The sequence below is a fragment of the Pelobates fuscus genome, chromosome 8, assembly GCF_036172605.1.
Source record: "Pelobates fuscus isolate aPelFus1 chromosome 8, aPelFus1.pri, whole genome shotgun sequence".
In the NCBI taxonomy this organism is placed as follows: Eukaryota; Metazoa; Chordata; class Amphibia; order Anura; family Pelobatidae; genus Pelobates; species Pelobates fuscus.
In genome coordinates, this window is record NC_086324.1 from 65,985,258 (window position 1) to 66,000,363 (window position 15,106).

At 38.6% G+C, this 15,106-nt stretch overlaps 1 protein-coding gene across 1 annotated transcript in view; it reads right to left on the reverse strand.

The window, feature by feature from the left end:
* Window positions 1–15,106, reverse strand: part of LOC134571247 (uncharacterized) — a 149,596-nt gene that overhangs the window by 46,031 nt on the left and 88,459 nt on the right. The window contains exons 29-38 of the mRNA XM_063429420.1: window positions 14,599–14,928; window positions 14,264–14,333; window positions 12,089–12,223; window positions 8,021–8,167; window positions 6,232–6,412; window positions 5,850–6,068; window positions 4,597–4,793; window positions 4,249–4,406; window positions 3,304–3,540; window positions 694–844 (exon numbers count right to left, since the gene is read on the reverse strand). Of these exons, the coding sequence (XP_063285490.1) occupies window positions 694–844; window positions 3,304–3,540; window positions 4,249–4,406; window positions 4,597–4,793; window positions 5,850–6,068; window positions 6,232–6,412; window positions 8,021–8,167; window positions 12,089–12,223; window positions 14,264–14,333; window positions 14,599–14,928 (1,825 nt within the window). The remainder of the gene's footprint in view (window positions 1–693; window positions 845–3,303; window positions 3,541–4,248; window positions 4,407–4,596; window positions 4,794–5,849; window positions 6,069–6,231; window positions 6,413–8,020; window positions 8,168–12,088; window positions 12,224–14,263; window positions 14,334–14,598; window positions 14,929–15,106) is intronic.

Here is a 15,106-nt window from a genome sequence, read left to right on the forward strand (position 1 = left end):
GCTGGCTCCTTTGTAATATATAAAATGAAAACACAGCCACACTTTAAGGAGATCTTTGAAATAGGTTCTGTAGGATCATACATGCTGCCTTATGTATTTAAATTTGGAACTTTTTCTAGCAAAACTGATTTTTTTTTTTTTTTTGTCGTCTGTAGTTAAATGAACGTACATTTGTGCAGTGGCAATGGAGGCTTTTTTTTTTTTTTTTACCATATTGTAAATTATACTGTAAATCAACACAAATAAAACATGGATGCCACTAATATGAATAAGGGGCATGTGTGTCAGGCAAGAACCTTTTTCATGGGTCCTGCAATTTATAAGTGGCTGGCATTAGGACTCTGAAATCACAGAAATAGCAGGTTTCTCCACAATAACGACTTGTTTTTAGAGGAAGCTGACTGGTCAGATTGAGCTATTTTAAGAGCGACTGTATAAGTATATATTAACAGGGCTTTTCACTAAAGTGATACTTAACAGGTATTCCTTGTGAATCCAAGGTACATTTCTAAATTTAGGCTTAAATAGCAGAATTAGAAAAAGTAAATTCTGTCTTCAATTTGGCTATTTTGGCCTTAAACTTGAAATAATTTTAAATTCCGTTTGATTCCCTGCGGTTCTCACTTTAGTAAATAACCTGGTAAGATTTTCGTATTTGCTTTGTGTAGAACAATACAGAAGTCATGAACCTACCATCTCTGTCTTCAAAACTGTAGCTGGATGAAGAGGTCTCCAAACTCATAAGAGTGTCCATACTTGTTACTGGCAAAACTAACTGTGCATTAGATGAAGTTGTGTCATCTTGCTCATCATCGGGAACACCATCAGTCAGTTTAAGAAACACCTGCATGAGAATGTTTAAAATTCACTTAGTGCTAAAGAAATGCTTCACACAGAAGGGATTATATTTGGCCCTATCTGATGCAGCCTTCCACAAAAGCAGCTTCCACTTTATATTTCCTTATGCCTTGAGTTTAATTCGTCACAACACAAGTTAAAATAGTTTATTGACTTTGAGTTGTTGCAACAGTGAGAGCTCTGATTATTTATCCATACAGGTAACCTTAAGCAGCAACATGTTTTGTACATATAATAAATGGCTATGTGAATGCAAATTGGCCATAGGTAGGGAGTGATTAAACTCAATCATAATTCTACATCTGCAACTCTTAAAACATCTTGTATTATCCATAAAGTATTTCTGAGATTTGTTTAGAAAATGTATATCAGTAATACTGCATGAATATTACTTGACTATTACAACAGGTATATTGGGTGTACCAGGATTAATAGAAAACATATTTTATTATAGCCAGTATGTTAAATGTTAGAGGAAAAGGACTTGTCAGCAACTTGTGATACCACTACTATCTCACTGTCAGTCATTCATCTTCATACAAAGTCTTATTCAGCTTCAGAAATGCCTGTATACAAATAAGATATGTATATCTCAAGCACTACTTTTGTCCAGTGAGAAATCATAGTTATGCTGAAACCTTTGGGTAATGAATGGACACGTACTCTCTGATGAATGACTTACAGAGCTCTCAAACGGTTTGTTGGAAAAAAAGAAAAATGTGTACCATTTGTATAAATATATGATTTGCATGAATCTGTTATGTACACTGCTCAAAAAAATAAAGGGAACACTTAAACAACACAATGTAACTCCAAGTCAATCACACTTCTGTGAAATCAAACTGTCCAATTAGGAAGCAACAGTGAGTGACAATCAATTTCACATGCTGTTGTGCAAATGGGATAGACAACAGGTGGAAATTATAGGCAATTAGCAAGACACCCCCAATAAAGGAGTGGTTCTGCAGGTGGTGACCACAGACCACTTCTCAGTTCCTATGCTTCCTGGCTGATGTTTTGGTCACTTTTGAATGCTGGCGATGCTTTCACTCTAGTGGTAGCATGAGACGGAGTCTACAACCCACACAAGTGGCTGAGGTAGTGCAGCTCATCCAGGAGGGCACATCAATGCGAGCTGTGGCAAGAAGGTTTGCTGTGTCTGTCAGCGTAGTGTCCAGAGCATGGAGGCACTACCAGGAGACAGGCCAGTACATCAGGAGATGTGGAGGAGGCCGTAGGAGGGCAACAACCCAGCAGCAGGACCGCTACCTCCGCCTTTGTACAAAGAGGAACAGGAGGAGCACTGCCAGAGTCCTGCAAAATGACCTCCAGCAGGCCACAAATGTGCATGTGTCTGCTCAAACGGTCAGAAACAGACTCCATGAGGGTGGTATGAGGGCCCAACGTCCACAGGTGGGGGTTGTGCTTACAGCCCAACACCGTGCAGGACGTTTGGCATTTGCCAGAGAACACCAAGATTGGCAAATTTGCCACTGGCGCCCTGTGCTCTTCACAGATGAAAGCAGGTTCACAATGAGCACATGTGACAGACGTGACAGAGTCTGGAGACGCCGTGGAGAAAGTTCTGCTGCCTGCAACATCCTGCAGCGTGACCGGTTTGGCAGTGGGTCAGTAATGGTGTGGGGTGGCATTTCTCTGGGGGGCCGCACAGCCCTCCATGTGCTCGCCAGAGGTAGCCTAATTGCCACTAGGTACCAAGATGAGATCCTCAGACCCCTTGTGAGACCATATGCTGGTGCGGTTGGCCCTGGGTTCCTCCTAATACAAGACAATGCTAGACCTCATGTGGCTGGAGTGTGACAGCAGTTCCTGCAAGACGAAGGCATTGATACTATGGACTGGCCCGCCCGTGCCCCAGACCTGAATCCAATTGAGCACATCTGGGACATCATGTCTCGCTCCATCCACCAACATCACTTTGAACCACAGACTGTCCAGGAGTTGGCAGATGCTTTAGCCCAGGTCTGGGAGGAGATCCCTCAGGAGACCATCTGCCACCTCATCAGGAGCATGCACAGGCATTGTAGGGAGGTCATACAGGCACGTGGAGGCCACACACAGTACTGAGCCTCATTTTGACTTGTTTTAATGACATTCCATCAACATTGGATCAGCCTGTAGTGTGTTTTTCCACTTTAATTTTGAGTGTGACTCCAAATCCAGACCTCCATGGGTTGAAAAATTTGATTTCCATTTTTTTATTTTTGTGTGATTCTGTTGTCAGCACATTCAACTATGTAAAGAACAAAGTATTTCAGAAGAATATTTAATTCATTCAGATCTAGGAAGTGTTATTTTTGTGTTCCCTTTATTTTTTTTGAGCAGTGTGTTTACAAGACATCCTGTTTTATTTACATGCACAATGCACTGACACTTCCCCTTCATTTGTTTTAAAGAGGAAGCAAAAAGATTTAAATAAAATACCTCTTCAATAGTGGTATCTGAGATTCCATAGCAACCAATATGTAAATCACTTAGGCTGGAATCCAGAGCTCTGAGGAGAGATAAATAGGCTTCGGATATATCTGCACTGAACCGGGGCAAGGTGTACACAAGTTCCCCACCCACGTCTTCTTTCAGGTTTGCCTCTGGGATATGTGACTGGATAAGTGCAGTCACTCTCTCTGTATTGCACGATTTTTCATCTTCCCGACTTGCAAACTAAAAAGAAAAAATCTCATTAGTATTCATATTGCAAAATGTTAAGGGTGCTTAAACAAAGAGCAGAAAGCGAGTAACCACTTTTGACGTTTAAAGTTATCATCATGTATCATGTATTTGATGTTATAATTTTACTCTTGAGTTTTCGCCTTGTATTTCTTATTCTAAAATGTATCTTTTTTTTTTTTTTGCAGAATTCCAAAAGCATGTATCTCATTATTTTCACTATACTTGCACTTGCTATATCAATGTTTTTTTTTTAATTTTGTTTCTCTAACTGAATATCACAAGCAGAATATTTCGGCAGCTATATAATTCTAATGTCAACTTTTCCTTTAACAAGTACCCTTAAATGAAAAACTCCAAGCACCATATCCACTGTAGTGGTTACTGTGATAGGATTGCCAATGTAACTAGTGAAACTGTTTAGTATCAGTTTGACTTCTGCCTAGGGTGTGCTGGATGCCGTTGGCTGCATTCTCTCCACTGGAATCTGTCAGCTCTGAGCTAAGCTTGGCAGTGTATGGCTTAGGTTTGGAGAGCTAACTGAAGCTTGTAGAAAGAGATAAAAGCAGTGAGTAGCTCTCAGCAGACCCTAGGTAAGAAGTAAAACCGTTAGGAAATGGAGTGTTCTTTGCATGTTAGCACTGACTTTACATGCCATTCCCTTGTCTTCTGAGGTTAAAAAACAATATTGATGCAATTTACCTTTTTGGTGAGAGTAAGATGGTAGCCAGTTCCAAACTTCTCTTTAAGGAACAATGGAGATCCAACACATCTCAGTCCTCCCCGCTCAAGGAAAGCAATTCGATCACTCAAAATCTCCGCCTCATCCAAGTGGTGAGTAGATAAAATTATTGTTTTGTCTGAAATAATAAAATGTAATTTACTGTACATCCTCAGAAACCCAATGTTAAATTCATTAAAACATTTCCCATAATGATATATAAGCTTGCACTGAATCTCTGTGGATGTGGATCATGCTGCAGTTTAATTAGTAATATATATTTTTCTGTGAGTATCAATTATGATTCTCACTGAGATTGTGTTTCTTACCAATCTTGTTCTTGGAAATAACTTCCCAGATAGCACGCCTTGAGCACGGGTCTACACCTGTGGTGGGTTCATCTAAGATAACAACTTTGGATCCACCAATCAGAGCTATAGAAATGGACAGCTTTCTCCTCATCCCACCAGATAAGGCCTTTACTGGCTTGTGACGATGATTATACAGGTCAGTGTCTTTCAAGATCCTGCAAAAACATAATGCACGTAATACACCCATTAACCCCTTAAGGACACATGACATGTGTGACAGGTCATGATTCCCTTTTATTCCAGAAGTTTGGTCTTTAAGGGGTTAAATCATACAATCAAAATCTTGTATACAAAATTTTCATGTATACAGCATTATCTAGTCAATATATATTTGTTGACACACATACATACATACATACATACATACATATATATATATATATATATATATATATACACATGCATATATATATATATATATATATACACACACATGCATACAAATATATATATATATATATATATATATATATATATATATATATACACACACATATATACATATATAGACACAAATACATACATACATACACACATACATTACATATATACACACACACGCATACAAAAAATGAGATATAGGGAGAACTCACAGGTCTCGAAAAAATTGTGTAAATGGTGTATTTATTCAATCATCACGAGATCAACTGTGCTTACAGATAATCAACTTTTTGACCTATTCAGGATAAAGACCCGAATGTGTTGAAACGTTGATTTTCTGTAAGCACAGCTGATTTTGTGATGATTGAATAAATACACTATTTACACAATTTTTTTGCGACCTGTGAGTGCTCCCTATATCTCATTTTATATATACATATATACACACATTCATACACACACACACGCACACACAAATGTCTGACACATAAGTGTGTGTGATATATATATATACACAGTAGTCAGGCACTTATATCAAATGTTAAATCCCGTTACTGCCCAGTTGCCACTCAAGAGAGGACACATATAATGAACAACTTAGAGCAATCTCAGCAAATGTGTGATTATGAACAGTATATACAGCAACAATCCACATTTTCACCTTAGGACCTTCATAGATTGGCTAAAATCCTTAAAGGCAGAAATGTGGATTGTTGGGGTTTATGCTGTCTTACAATTATTAAACCTCCTGAATAGAATCCCTTACAACACAATACATATTTAAACTTTACATATTAATTTTTATATAATATCAACTGGCTGTATGATACCTTTTTACTTCTTCGTGTAGTTGTCTCTTTTTCCATTGGGGTGCTTTAATAGACCCATATAGCAGCAGGTGCTCTTTAGTTGTTAGATGATCAAACAATACATCATACTGCATGCAGACTCCCATGTTTCTTCTTGCACGGTCCATTTTAGTTCTGATATCATCACCATATACATATATAGTCCCTGATGTGGCACTGAATAGGCCAGTCAGCATAGAACTGAAAGAAAACCAAGGGTGAACATGGAGGAATTGAAGTCATATTATTACATCTTCCATACAGTTATGCTAGCCTGCCTAATGTTATGTTCAAGTTCACATGCATACACCATCAATCCCAATTCTGTAGTTTATACATGTGTTCTATTTCCTCTTGTACTTACAGAGTGGTTGTTTTTCCGGCACCATTGTGTCCAAGAAGTGCTGTTATATGGCTCTCATAGAATGTCAGGTTCAGATCTTGAACGGCCACCTTGGACTTGTAGGTCTTAGTTAAGCCATGAAGGGAGACACCAATATTGAGGTCAGTGGGCTCTGGCTCATTATTTGGAGAAAGGTCCAAATCTGCAAAAAGATGTCCACAAATATTCTCAGGATACATGTATACAAGTTATTTTTGTTTCTAATTAGCATAGTTCTAGACGTTAATTATGAAATTTTACTCATAGATGCAGAATGTTTAATATTGCTTCCCCTGTATCATTCAAATATTTTAAGAATAAACACATAATTAACTAAATTATCTGACAGCTTTACTGTCACAGAAAAATATATTAGTAGTGAATACTTAGTCAAGAAAGGCAGTGTCTTAGAATTGGTTATTAAGTGTATATCAAATGCAAATTACTGTCCACCGTTATAGAAACTTGTAGAAATAGAATATCTATCGTCTGACCTCATGCTCTATCTAAAATTGAAATAACATTATTGCATGTGCATTTGGAAAGCTATTATTTTCACATCAAAAATTATAACAGAGTTCACTACGTTCCCTGTATTTCTTGCAGAACTATACAAAAATATAATGTGAATGCGCTCTTTCAGCAGTTTTGTTTAATATAATACTTTTATTCAGCTGGAAAGGAATGGTTTCTTTTTTTCTCTGTATAAGTATGGATGGCAAAGTTCACATTATGTAAGCTTAAACTCTCTTCACCTATAAATCATGTTACTGGAATTGACAAAAGGTGAATAAGTCAATAGGTTCAGTAAACTTCTTGCAAACTAAAAGACTTGTTTGTGTGCAATTGTAATAGCTTACTTGGAGTTTGCCTTACCACATTCATATGCTCCCAAAATGCCAAGCTTATGGCTGTATGATGTTTATTGTGGGAATAAACAATTTAAGGGAGACTCGAAGAACTAAAATCACTTGCTAATGTAGTGGTTTTGATGCATATATGCGGTTTCTTTTCTCTGCCAATATATAACATATCCATAAATATAAAGATAAAAGTATCCAGGAGCTTATAACATGTAACTAATAAATACAGAATATATGATATATTGACAGAGAATAAATGTAAATATCAATATCAATACAATTCTAGAGTTCTAAAACGCTAAAGACATCCTGGAAAGAATTAGTAGACAGTTCCTTAGTCTTATATATCAGCAATCCATATATACAATTTCTATGTCTGACAATTCTGAGAAATGGCAATATTTACATTTAGCCAAAAACACACCTGCAACGGTTATCACACATACAGCCACGAGAGGCACTGCTTCCTTAAGATTTTTTTTATTTTTGAAGGTCTTTACATTTAGCATCATCATGCTGAAGTCAGCTAATGAAGAATCTGGTAGGACCAGAGATCATTAAGCATGAAGATCTCATTTTCAGCAGATCAGGCTGCTCATAGAAGCCTGTCTCAGCAGTGGAATACAGGTAGGTCTAATGTTTGTTTTTAACATTTTTTGTTGACAAAGAAGGCTAAATCTAAAACTAATACTGTCCACATATAACAACATATAACAAAAATAAGTATATTTATTTTTAAAACTAGTGTGATACTTTTAAAATTTGATTGTACAAATGCCAAACAAGTAGCCTACACCTTAGCTTTAACTATACCCATATTACTAAAGGCAAGGAAGAGGATCTCTTAAAATCAACATGTTCCTTATTTTACAACAATATTTCTAGCAGTTTGCGTGCCTCATACTCACCATTTTTCTTAGATTCAACTTTTGACATCATATTGGTCAACCTCAAACCACTCTGTTTCTTAGCACAAACCATGGATAATCCGCAGCTGTTCAGCCAGTAAGATGGAAGAAATGGGAAATACCAGGGAGCACTAGTGCCATATTTTCCTTAAAAAAACATTGAGGAATTGGGAATTAAAAAGCTGTAACTTGACTAAAACATTTATAATATGACTACCAGTATAGGTATGAGAGGTTTATTCCACAAAGTGTGAATTGTCGGTCTATTCAAAATTAGTTAAAAGTGCACCAAAATAACTAAACTGAAGTTCAGCTGTTTTTGTCCTAAAATTTAAGATACACTTAAAATTTCTAGTGGCAGATTGATGAGTAAATTTGGAGTATAACCAGGAACCAGGAAATCATGGTGGCAATTTAAAAAAAGTAGAAACTGTGTCTATGCACCATTTTGAGAAAAATATTTTGGACAAACCACAGTTCAAGTGACAAGAAGTAAATCTGTCCATCAACCATCTTTTGTTCCATCAATCTTTTTTTTTTTTTGTGCTACAGATGGAATGCCAAATAATTAAACTAACAACATTGCTTGTTCATTCCTCATTTTGTTTGTTTTATGATTTGGTCATATGGAATTTTATAACATGACAGGAGGCTTCGTATTTGCTTAAGTCTCTCTTTACTAGAACTTCACAGCAGCACAGAAAACAACCAATCAGAAAAAAGTTAGGTACTATAAAACTCCCCTCCCCATGCATCATTTCCTCTTTCTTTGCTGCTCCGCATCAGTACAGGTCAGAGTACCACTGCCTCCTGCTCATAGTGGGTGGCTTTGGGGTTTTTATTGCTTATTTTCAGTATTTTATATTCTATATTGTAGTTTGCCTTTGTGGGATTTAGCTATATTTGTATATATATAGTCAGCAATTTATTTATTTATTTATTTATTTATTTATTTTCATGACTTCCTTTTCCTTTCGCTCGGGTCGTCGTGAGGCCTGACTTGACCTCCTCCGGCCTCCCAGGCACCCGTGGATCGCGGAGAACGTCTCCAGCTTTCCTCAGACTACCAATGGTCTACCTGGACCCCGCGCGCGCGCACGGGATCCAGTTAGTCAGTTGATAGTTTTCCATCGTTGTTTCCGAAGATTGCCCTCAACCTTCTGCTGACATTAATATTTGGTGCGCCCTACAGTTTGGTCACCCTGAATCTCTAGGGACTCTAGTTTGCACCACGGGAGGGTGCGGTCCTCCATCACCTCTATCCGAGTATATATATTTATTTTCAGGAACATAGGGCGAACCCTCTCATGCAGAGCCGGATAATGGTTGTTATTAGAGGGCTCATCCCCTCACTCGTCCTCAACCAGATACTGGGCTGGATACAGAGGACAGATTGGGAGGACCCATTCTCGGCTGTAGACTCTGCTGTTGGTTACTAACGCGCACGGCCCGCTCAGGCTAGCAGCCGGACGCTCTCACGGTATGCGATCACAGTAGTGGAGAGCGCGGCTCTCTCATACACTCGACGCTCTACAGTACCGGCCATCTGTTCATCGCACAGGCTTGTACCTGTGCAAGACATAATGTCTACATAGAGGGGCGTCCCTCCTGCGTTCAATTGGAGCTGACATCCACGCTACTGACTTCGTCCTAGAGGACTGCCTGGTCATGCAAGAATTGCATGTTTAGACTAGATACCTCTATTCTATCTCCTGTATGGATCTACTGGATCCGGACCGCTGTAACACGCAAGAATACTCAGAGGTATAACGGGGGGAGTCTCCCACTTTTTTACACGAGCTCCTGGAGATGGTGCAGCTAACGGATGGCCCTCCGGTATTCTGAGTGTGCAGGTTTTGGCATATTCTGCACCATTTAATACAGAGATTGCTTTCTGTTTTTGGATATCCAGACCATTACGAACAAACTGCGCAGACAGTTTCTCCCATGTCAAGATGTCAGGAGCTACGGTGACCTTCATGGAGAAAACGAGCACTGCCTTGCTCGGGTAACTAGATTATGGAAGGCCTATTAACCGGTCTGAAGGTAAAACCGTACGTATGGATCACATGGTAAGACCAGGAACCCCGGTTGCCTTGACTTCCCCGGTCACTATGACCTTGGGATAGATGGCAGGCTGCCCCGTCTCCTCGGAGCGCGTGCCTGGTGAACATGGTTCGGAGATAGAGGACCCTCTGCTTATGCTCTTCGTATCCCTCACGGGAGCCGTTTTGTTGGATTCGCGCTAACCTATTTTTCACCTACCGTCGAGGAGACCGACGAGACTTTATGGAGGTGCTTGGTGTGCCCCGACTCCTACACAGGCTTCTCTCACTCTTGGACGAAGGCATCTCTGGATGGAAATCTGCGTTCTGACTTGCCTTTTCCCATTCCTTCGAAGATTCTGGGATTCACTTTTCCCAGAGTAGTCGACCACCGTTTCCTCCACACTAGTTCAGTTCGGAACCTAGAATGGACGTCCTTTGGAGTCTTTTCTCTACTGCATCCGAGGATTACACAGTCCATTTGGTATATTGGTATCACTTAGAATACGGCTGGTTGGGTCACACTCTTGCCTGCATTGTGAATTTATCCTCGGATGAGGCATCTCACCGGGAGGACAGGAAGGAACGGAAGACCCTTCCCCGGTTTTCTATGGCGATTTTGGTGGTGGACTTAGGCGCATTCCTTGAGGCTGTAGATCTACCCGCAAGGTCGCATCGCCGAATGACCCTGGCACAATCGGAGGAGCCGCCTTACGGATCGTGAGTTGAGACATGGTGGCAGTTTCTTCTCGCGACCCTAAGTCCGAGATTGACCTTCGATATTATACAACTACAGGAATATGGCTGATAGGTCAGCTTGCCAGCTCATGGACCGACTGCTAGGAAACGGGTCGCAACATCACGTTCAATGGATTTAACAGCGGATGGTACTTTTTTCCGTAATTGAGATGCTTCGTCGGCTGGCATTTTCTTTGATTCGTCTGCTGTCATTTATCGTACATGGAATGTCCAATTAGGTTTACTCTGATATTTCCTGGAATAGATACCAGCGACACAAACAGCGTTGGATTTGTTGTCTGAGCGTTGAAACAGCAAATACGAAGCCTCCTGTCATGTTATAGAATTGTAGATTATGCTAGCTTTAGTGTACCTATAATCTTAATTTTATTAATGACAGGAGGCGAGTATTTCCCACCCATTCTTGTCCCTCCCTTGTTTAATGTTATAGTTTAGATTATCAGGTACGTATGCAACTCTGTTTGTTGTCTCTGCTACTTGTCGCTAGTTCCTTATGTCTGTGTTTTTTTCCATAAGTAGGGTTGGGATATTTACATATTAGGTTAATTTGGTTGCTACATTGGGTACCTACATGTTTATTCAGAGTACATTTCATTGGATAATCAACCTGTTCGATTCTGTTTTTCTCTCGTTTCAGTTTACAGTCCATCAACACTATCTAGTTTGACGGTTACACTCGGATGGTGGATATCGTTATATTCATCGTATCTAGGACTTCGTTTCTTCCCCATGATGTTCTCTGCCTTTTATTCTGTTTTGTCGCAGCTTGAAAGAGGAAATGATGCATGGGGAGGGGAGTTTTATAGTACCTAACTTTTTTCTGATTGGTTGTTTTCTGTGCTGCTGTGGAGTTCTAGTAAAGAGAGACTTAAGCAAATACTCGCCTCCTGTCATTAATAAAATTAAGATTATAGGTACACTAAAGCTAGCATAATCTACAATTTGGAGTTACAAAATTCAGACAACTCACAGATCGTCCAAAATTTAGACGAATCATGATTTGTTTAAAACAAATTGCTCTAATCTACTAAGTGCTTAAGATCATGAGTGTATGCAATGTAAAAGAACTCAATAGCTACACAGTTGCCATCTGTATGGCTAGTACAATGTATACATCAACTAATACAATGTATCATGAACTTGTAATATTTCTTGTATGCATTGTACTATGTATACATGAAATAAGCATAAACACAATAAAAGAGAATGCTGCTGCACTTGGCTGCACTACTTCTGCATTATGTCTTACCCAGTGGATTCTTACCTGGAAAAACTGTCCGGATATAAGCTCCAACAATTAAGTAAATACAAGAGTCTATTAACATCATCCAGCATATCCAGCCACAATTAAACGTGTCATTAATCATGGGAGATTCATACATGTTATTCCACTGAATTCCTTTAATGACAAAGAGACAAAGAGAGAATTGTTGTTAAGTGATTACATTCTAATTTTAAAAGTACACCTGTCATACAAATATAATATGTTAGGACATTAACATTAATTTTGTCACCAATTTTTTGCAGGTGACACATTCTCTTTATAGCGGCACTGTCACCATCTGGGGACATTGCATAATTTGACATTGCCAGTGACATTGTCGCTGGGGGTCCAGTGGCTGGGGGGGTGGAGGAAAAGTTGAGTTCTACTTATCTAAACCTGTCCCTTGCTGGCACCGCTATCCTCTTCTGGCGGGTCCTATTCTGCTCCTGGTGCTTCAGCTGACATGAGCCGACGTCAAGAAGATGTCACTACTATACTCTTGCACATGCTCCAGAGTATAGCAGAGAGCTCTAAGGAGGTTCTGGCTTGACCATAGGATCCTCCAAAGACAGAGCTAATTTCCCTGCAGCCATTACTGGTGACGGTTGGTCGATTGACACGGTTTGACAGTGGTAGCTCCATCCAGTTTCAAATGTCAGGCATTGGAAAAAGGAGAAAATAGCCCCAAAACAGGGATAGATTCAGTGTGTCCAGATCATATCATAATAGGGGATAACCCTTGTACTGTATGCAAAAAAGAATAAAAATAGTGTGAACCTAGGACAGAATGTCCAGGAAACACTAGTGAGATATAGATCTCAGTTGTCTGTTAAAATTAGATATCGTTTAATTGGTATACAAAATCATGAACAGAAACAAGATAATGAACAAAAAATATATAAATAACCAAAATAACCCACTTAAAAAGGGAAAGAGGAGATAACAAGAGCTCAGGGAGCTATGGGAAAAGTGGGACAGGGGTTAATGAAATAAGTCAGGGATACATAGCTGTATAGGTGTCCACTCTGCAAGTGGATACATAAGTGAGGGAGATAGATATCTCTCAATAGAGGGCGGACAGAAACTATAATAATAGCTAGTACCTGACAAGACAATAAATCCCTGATGAAGGCTGTAATAGGGGATATAAGTGAATAACACTGACTAATACATGCAGATTGATCCTCAGTACTAAATTGCCAATATATAATAAGGAGACATAGGAAGCCCCAATAATGGCTATACTATAGGTTACTGCTTAGATCCATATAGATTTTAATTTTTGGGGAAAAAAATACTTGCCTACCTTTCCCACTCCTCCTTGACTGACAGCCATCTTTATACTACTTCAATTGGATTTTCAGTTAGCTGTGCTCACTAATTTGTTTATTATGCTGTTATTGTATTTGTTGTTTATTTTGCTATTATTATTATGCAGCTTTTCAAATTGTGTTTTTTTTTACCTACAGATTTTTTTGTCAGGTGATTCTAAAAAGCAATGGCCAATTGCAAATTGGTAACCACTGGGTCAGATAACCTATAATCTGACCAATCCAACCAGGCGCATAAAGATGGATGACAGAAAGGTGGAGTGGGAATGGTAGCCAAGTGATTTTTTTCAAAAAAATTCAGGATACATGAATTAAAACATGAATGGTATATTATAAAATAAAGCTTTTTTTTAAGGTGGGTATAATTCATTGTATTCTTTGTATTTGTAATTATTTTTTCATTATTACTGTTATACACTTTAATTCTTGGAAGAATGAAAGGTCACATTTTGAAAATGTTCTTCAGTTGATGCCTTAGTTAACTGAACTTTCTCACCAACAGGAACATGCATGTGTGCCTTAAGGACCCCTATGACACATAGATAGTCTATTACTTAACGTCTTAAGGATCAATTATTGTCTGTTCTTTCTGGATTTGATTACAAAGAGGGATAATTGACTCAATTAAGAAACGCATGTTACAGAAAGTTACCAAAGCCCAAAGGTAAATTAAAAGTATATTCCACGTTGGCATATGGTCTTTGGGGTCCAGATAATGACAATAGCAAACTATAACATTTGAGTAAACCCATTTGGAGATTGGGCCCTGTCCTATCTAACATACTTGAGACTCTGGTTCCTCCATTTGCCACAATTAAAAGCTTGCAATTACACTGGAACTCACCTATATTTTGTTGTTCATAATACACAATATACTGAGTTCCATAGCTCAGTGCTGTGGGAGAAAACAAGCTCTAAAAAGAAACAGAAAGCAATTTAAAATACTGGCAAGTAATCCTAAAAAATCAGCAGTGTGGTATTTAGAAAAAGAGCTAGAGGTCGACTGGATAAACAATTAAACATTGTTTTGGTAATGGTATATTATCACAAATAAGCACATCTGAAGTTATAGCCCAAATGATTACTTTGCCAATTATTTAAAAATAAAGCATATTACATGACTAGACACTCCTTTGTATGAAGTTTGTAACCTGTATCCATTTGTAACAGCAAACTCACCAACAAACTCTTCCCAGCAAACGATATAGAATTTCCATGTGATGCCACTGCGATGTATGGGAAGAAAGCAATGATATAGATTAAGCTGCCACTCAATGCAGCCACATTAGTGTTGTGGAAGAAGACACTAATAAGGTAACTCATGGCAATCACTGTTAGACTATAATCTAGGAAAAATAGGAAAAGAATAAATCCATTGCTGTTTGGAAGGATCTTGCCATATTTCAGGATCAGCACAAGGATTATGACAGTTAAAATTAGAAAAATCAGGCTCTCAATTAACCAGGCAAAAAAGTGGCTGCAGGAGTTCACTCCCATCATCTTCATATACTGTTGGCAAAAAAAAAAAAAGAAAACCTTAATTAAATACTATTTAACAAAATGTAAATTATGATGAATACAGAATGATATTAAATGTATGTCTTTTATTGTTAGCTATGCAATTCTACTAAGGAACATTATAACAAAGGTGTGGATTGTCATCATTCGATCATTCTAGAAAAGGGAT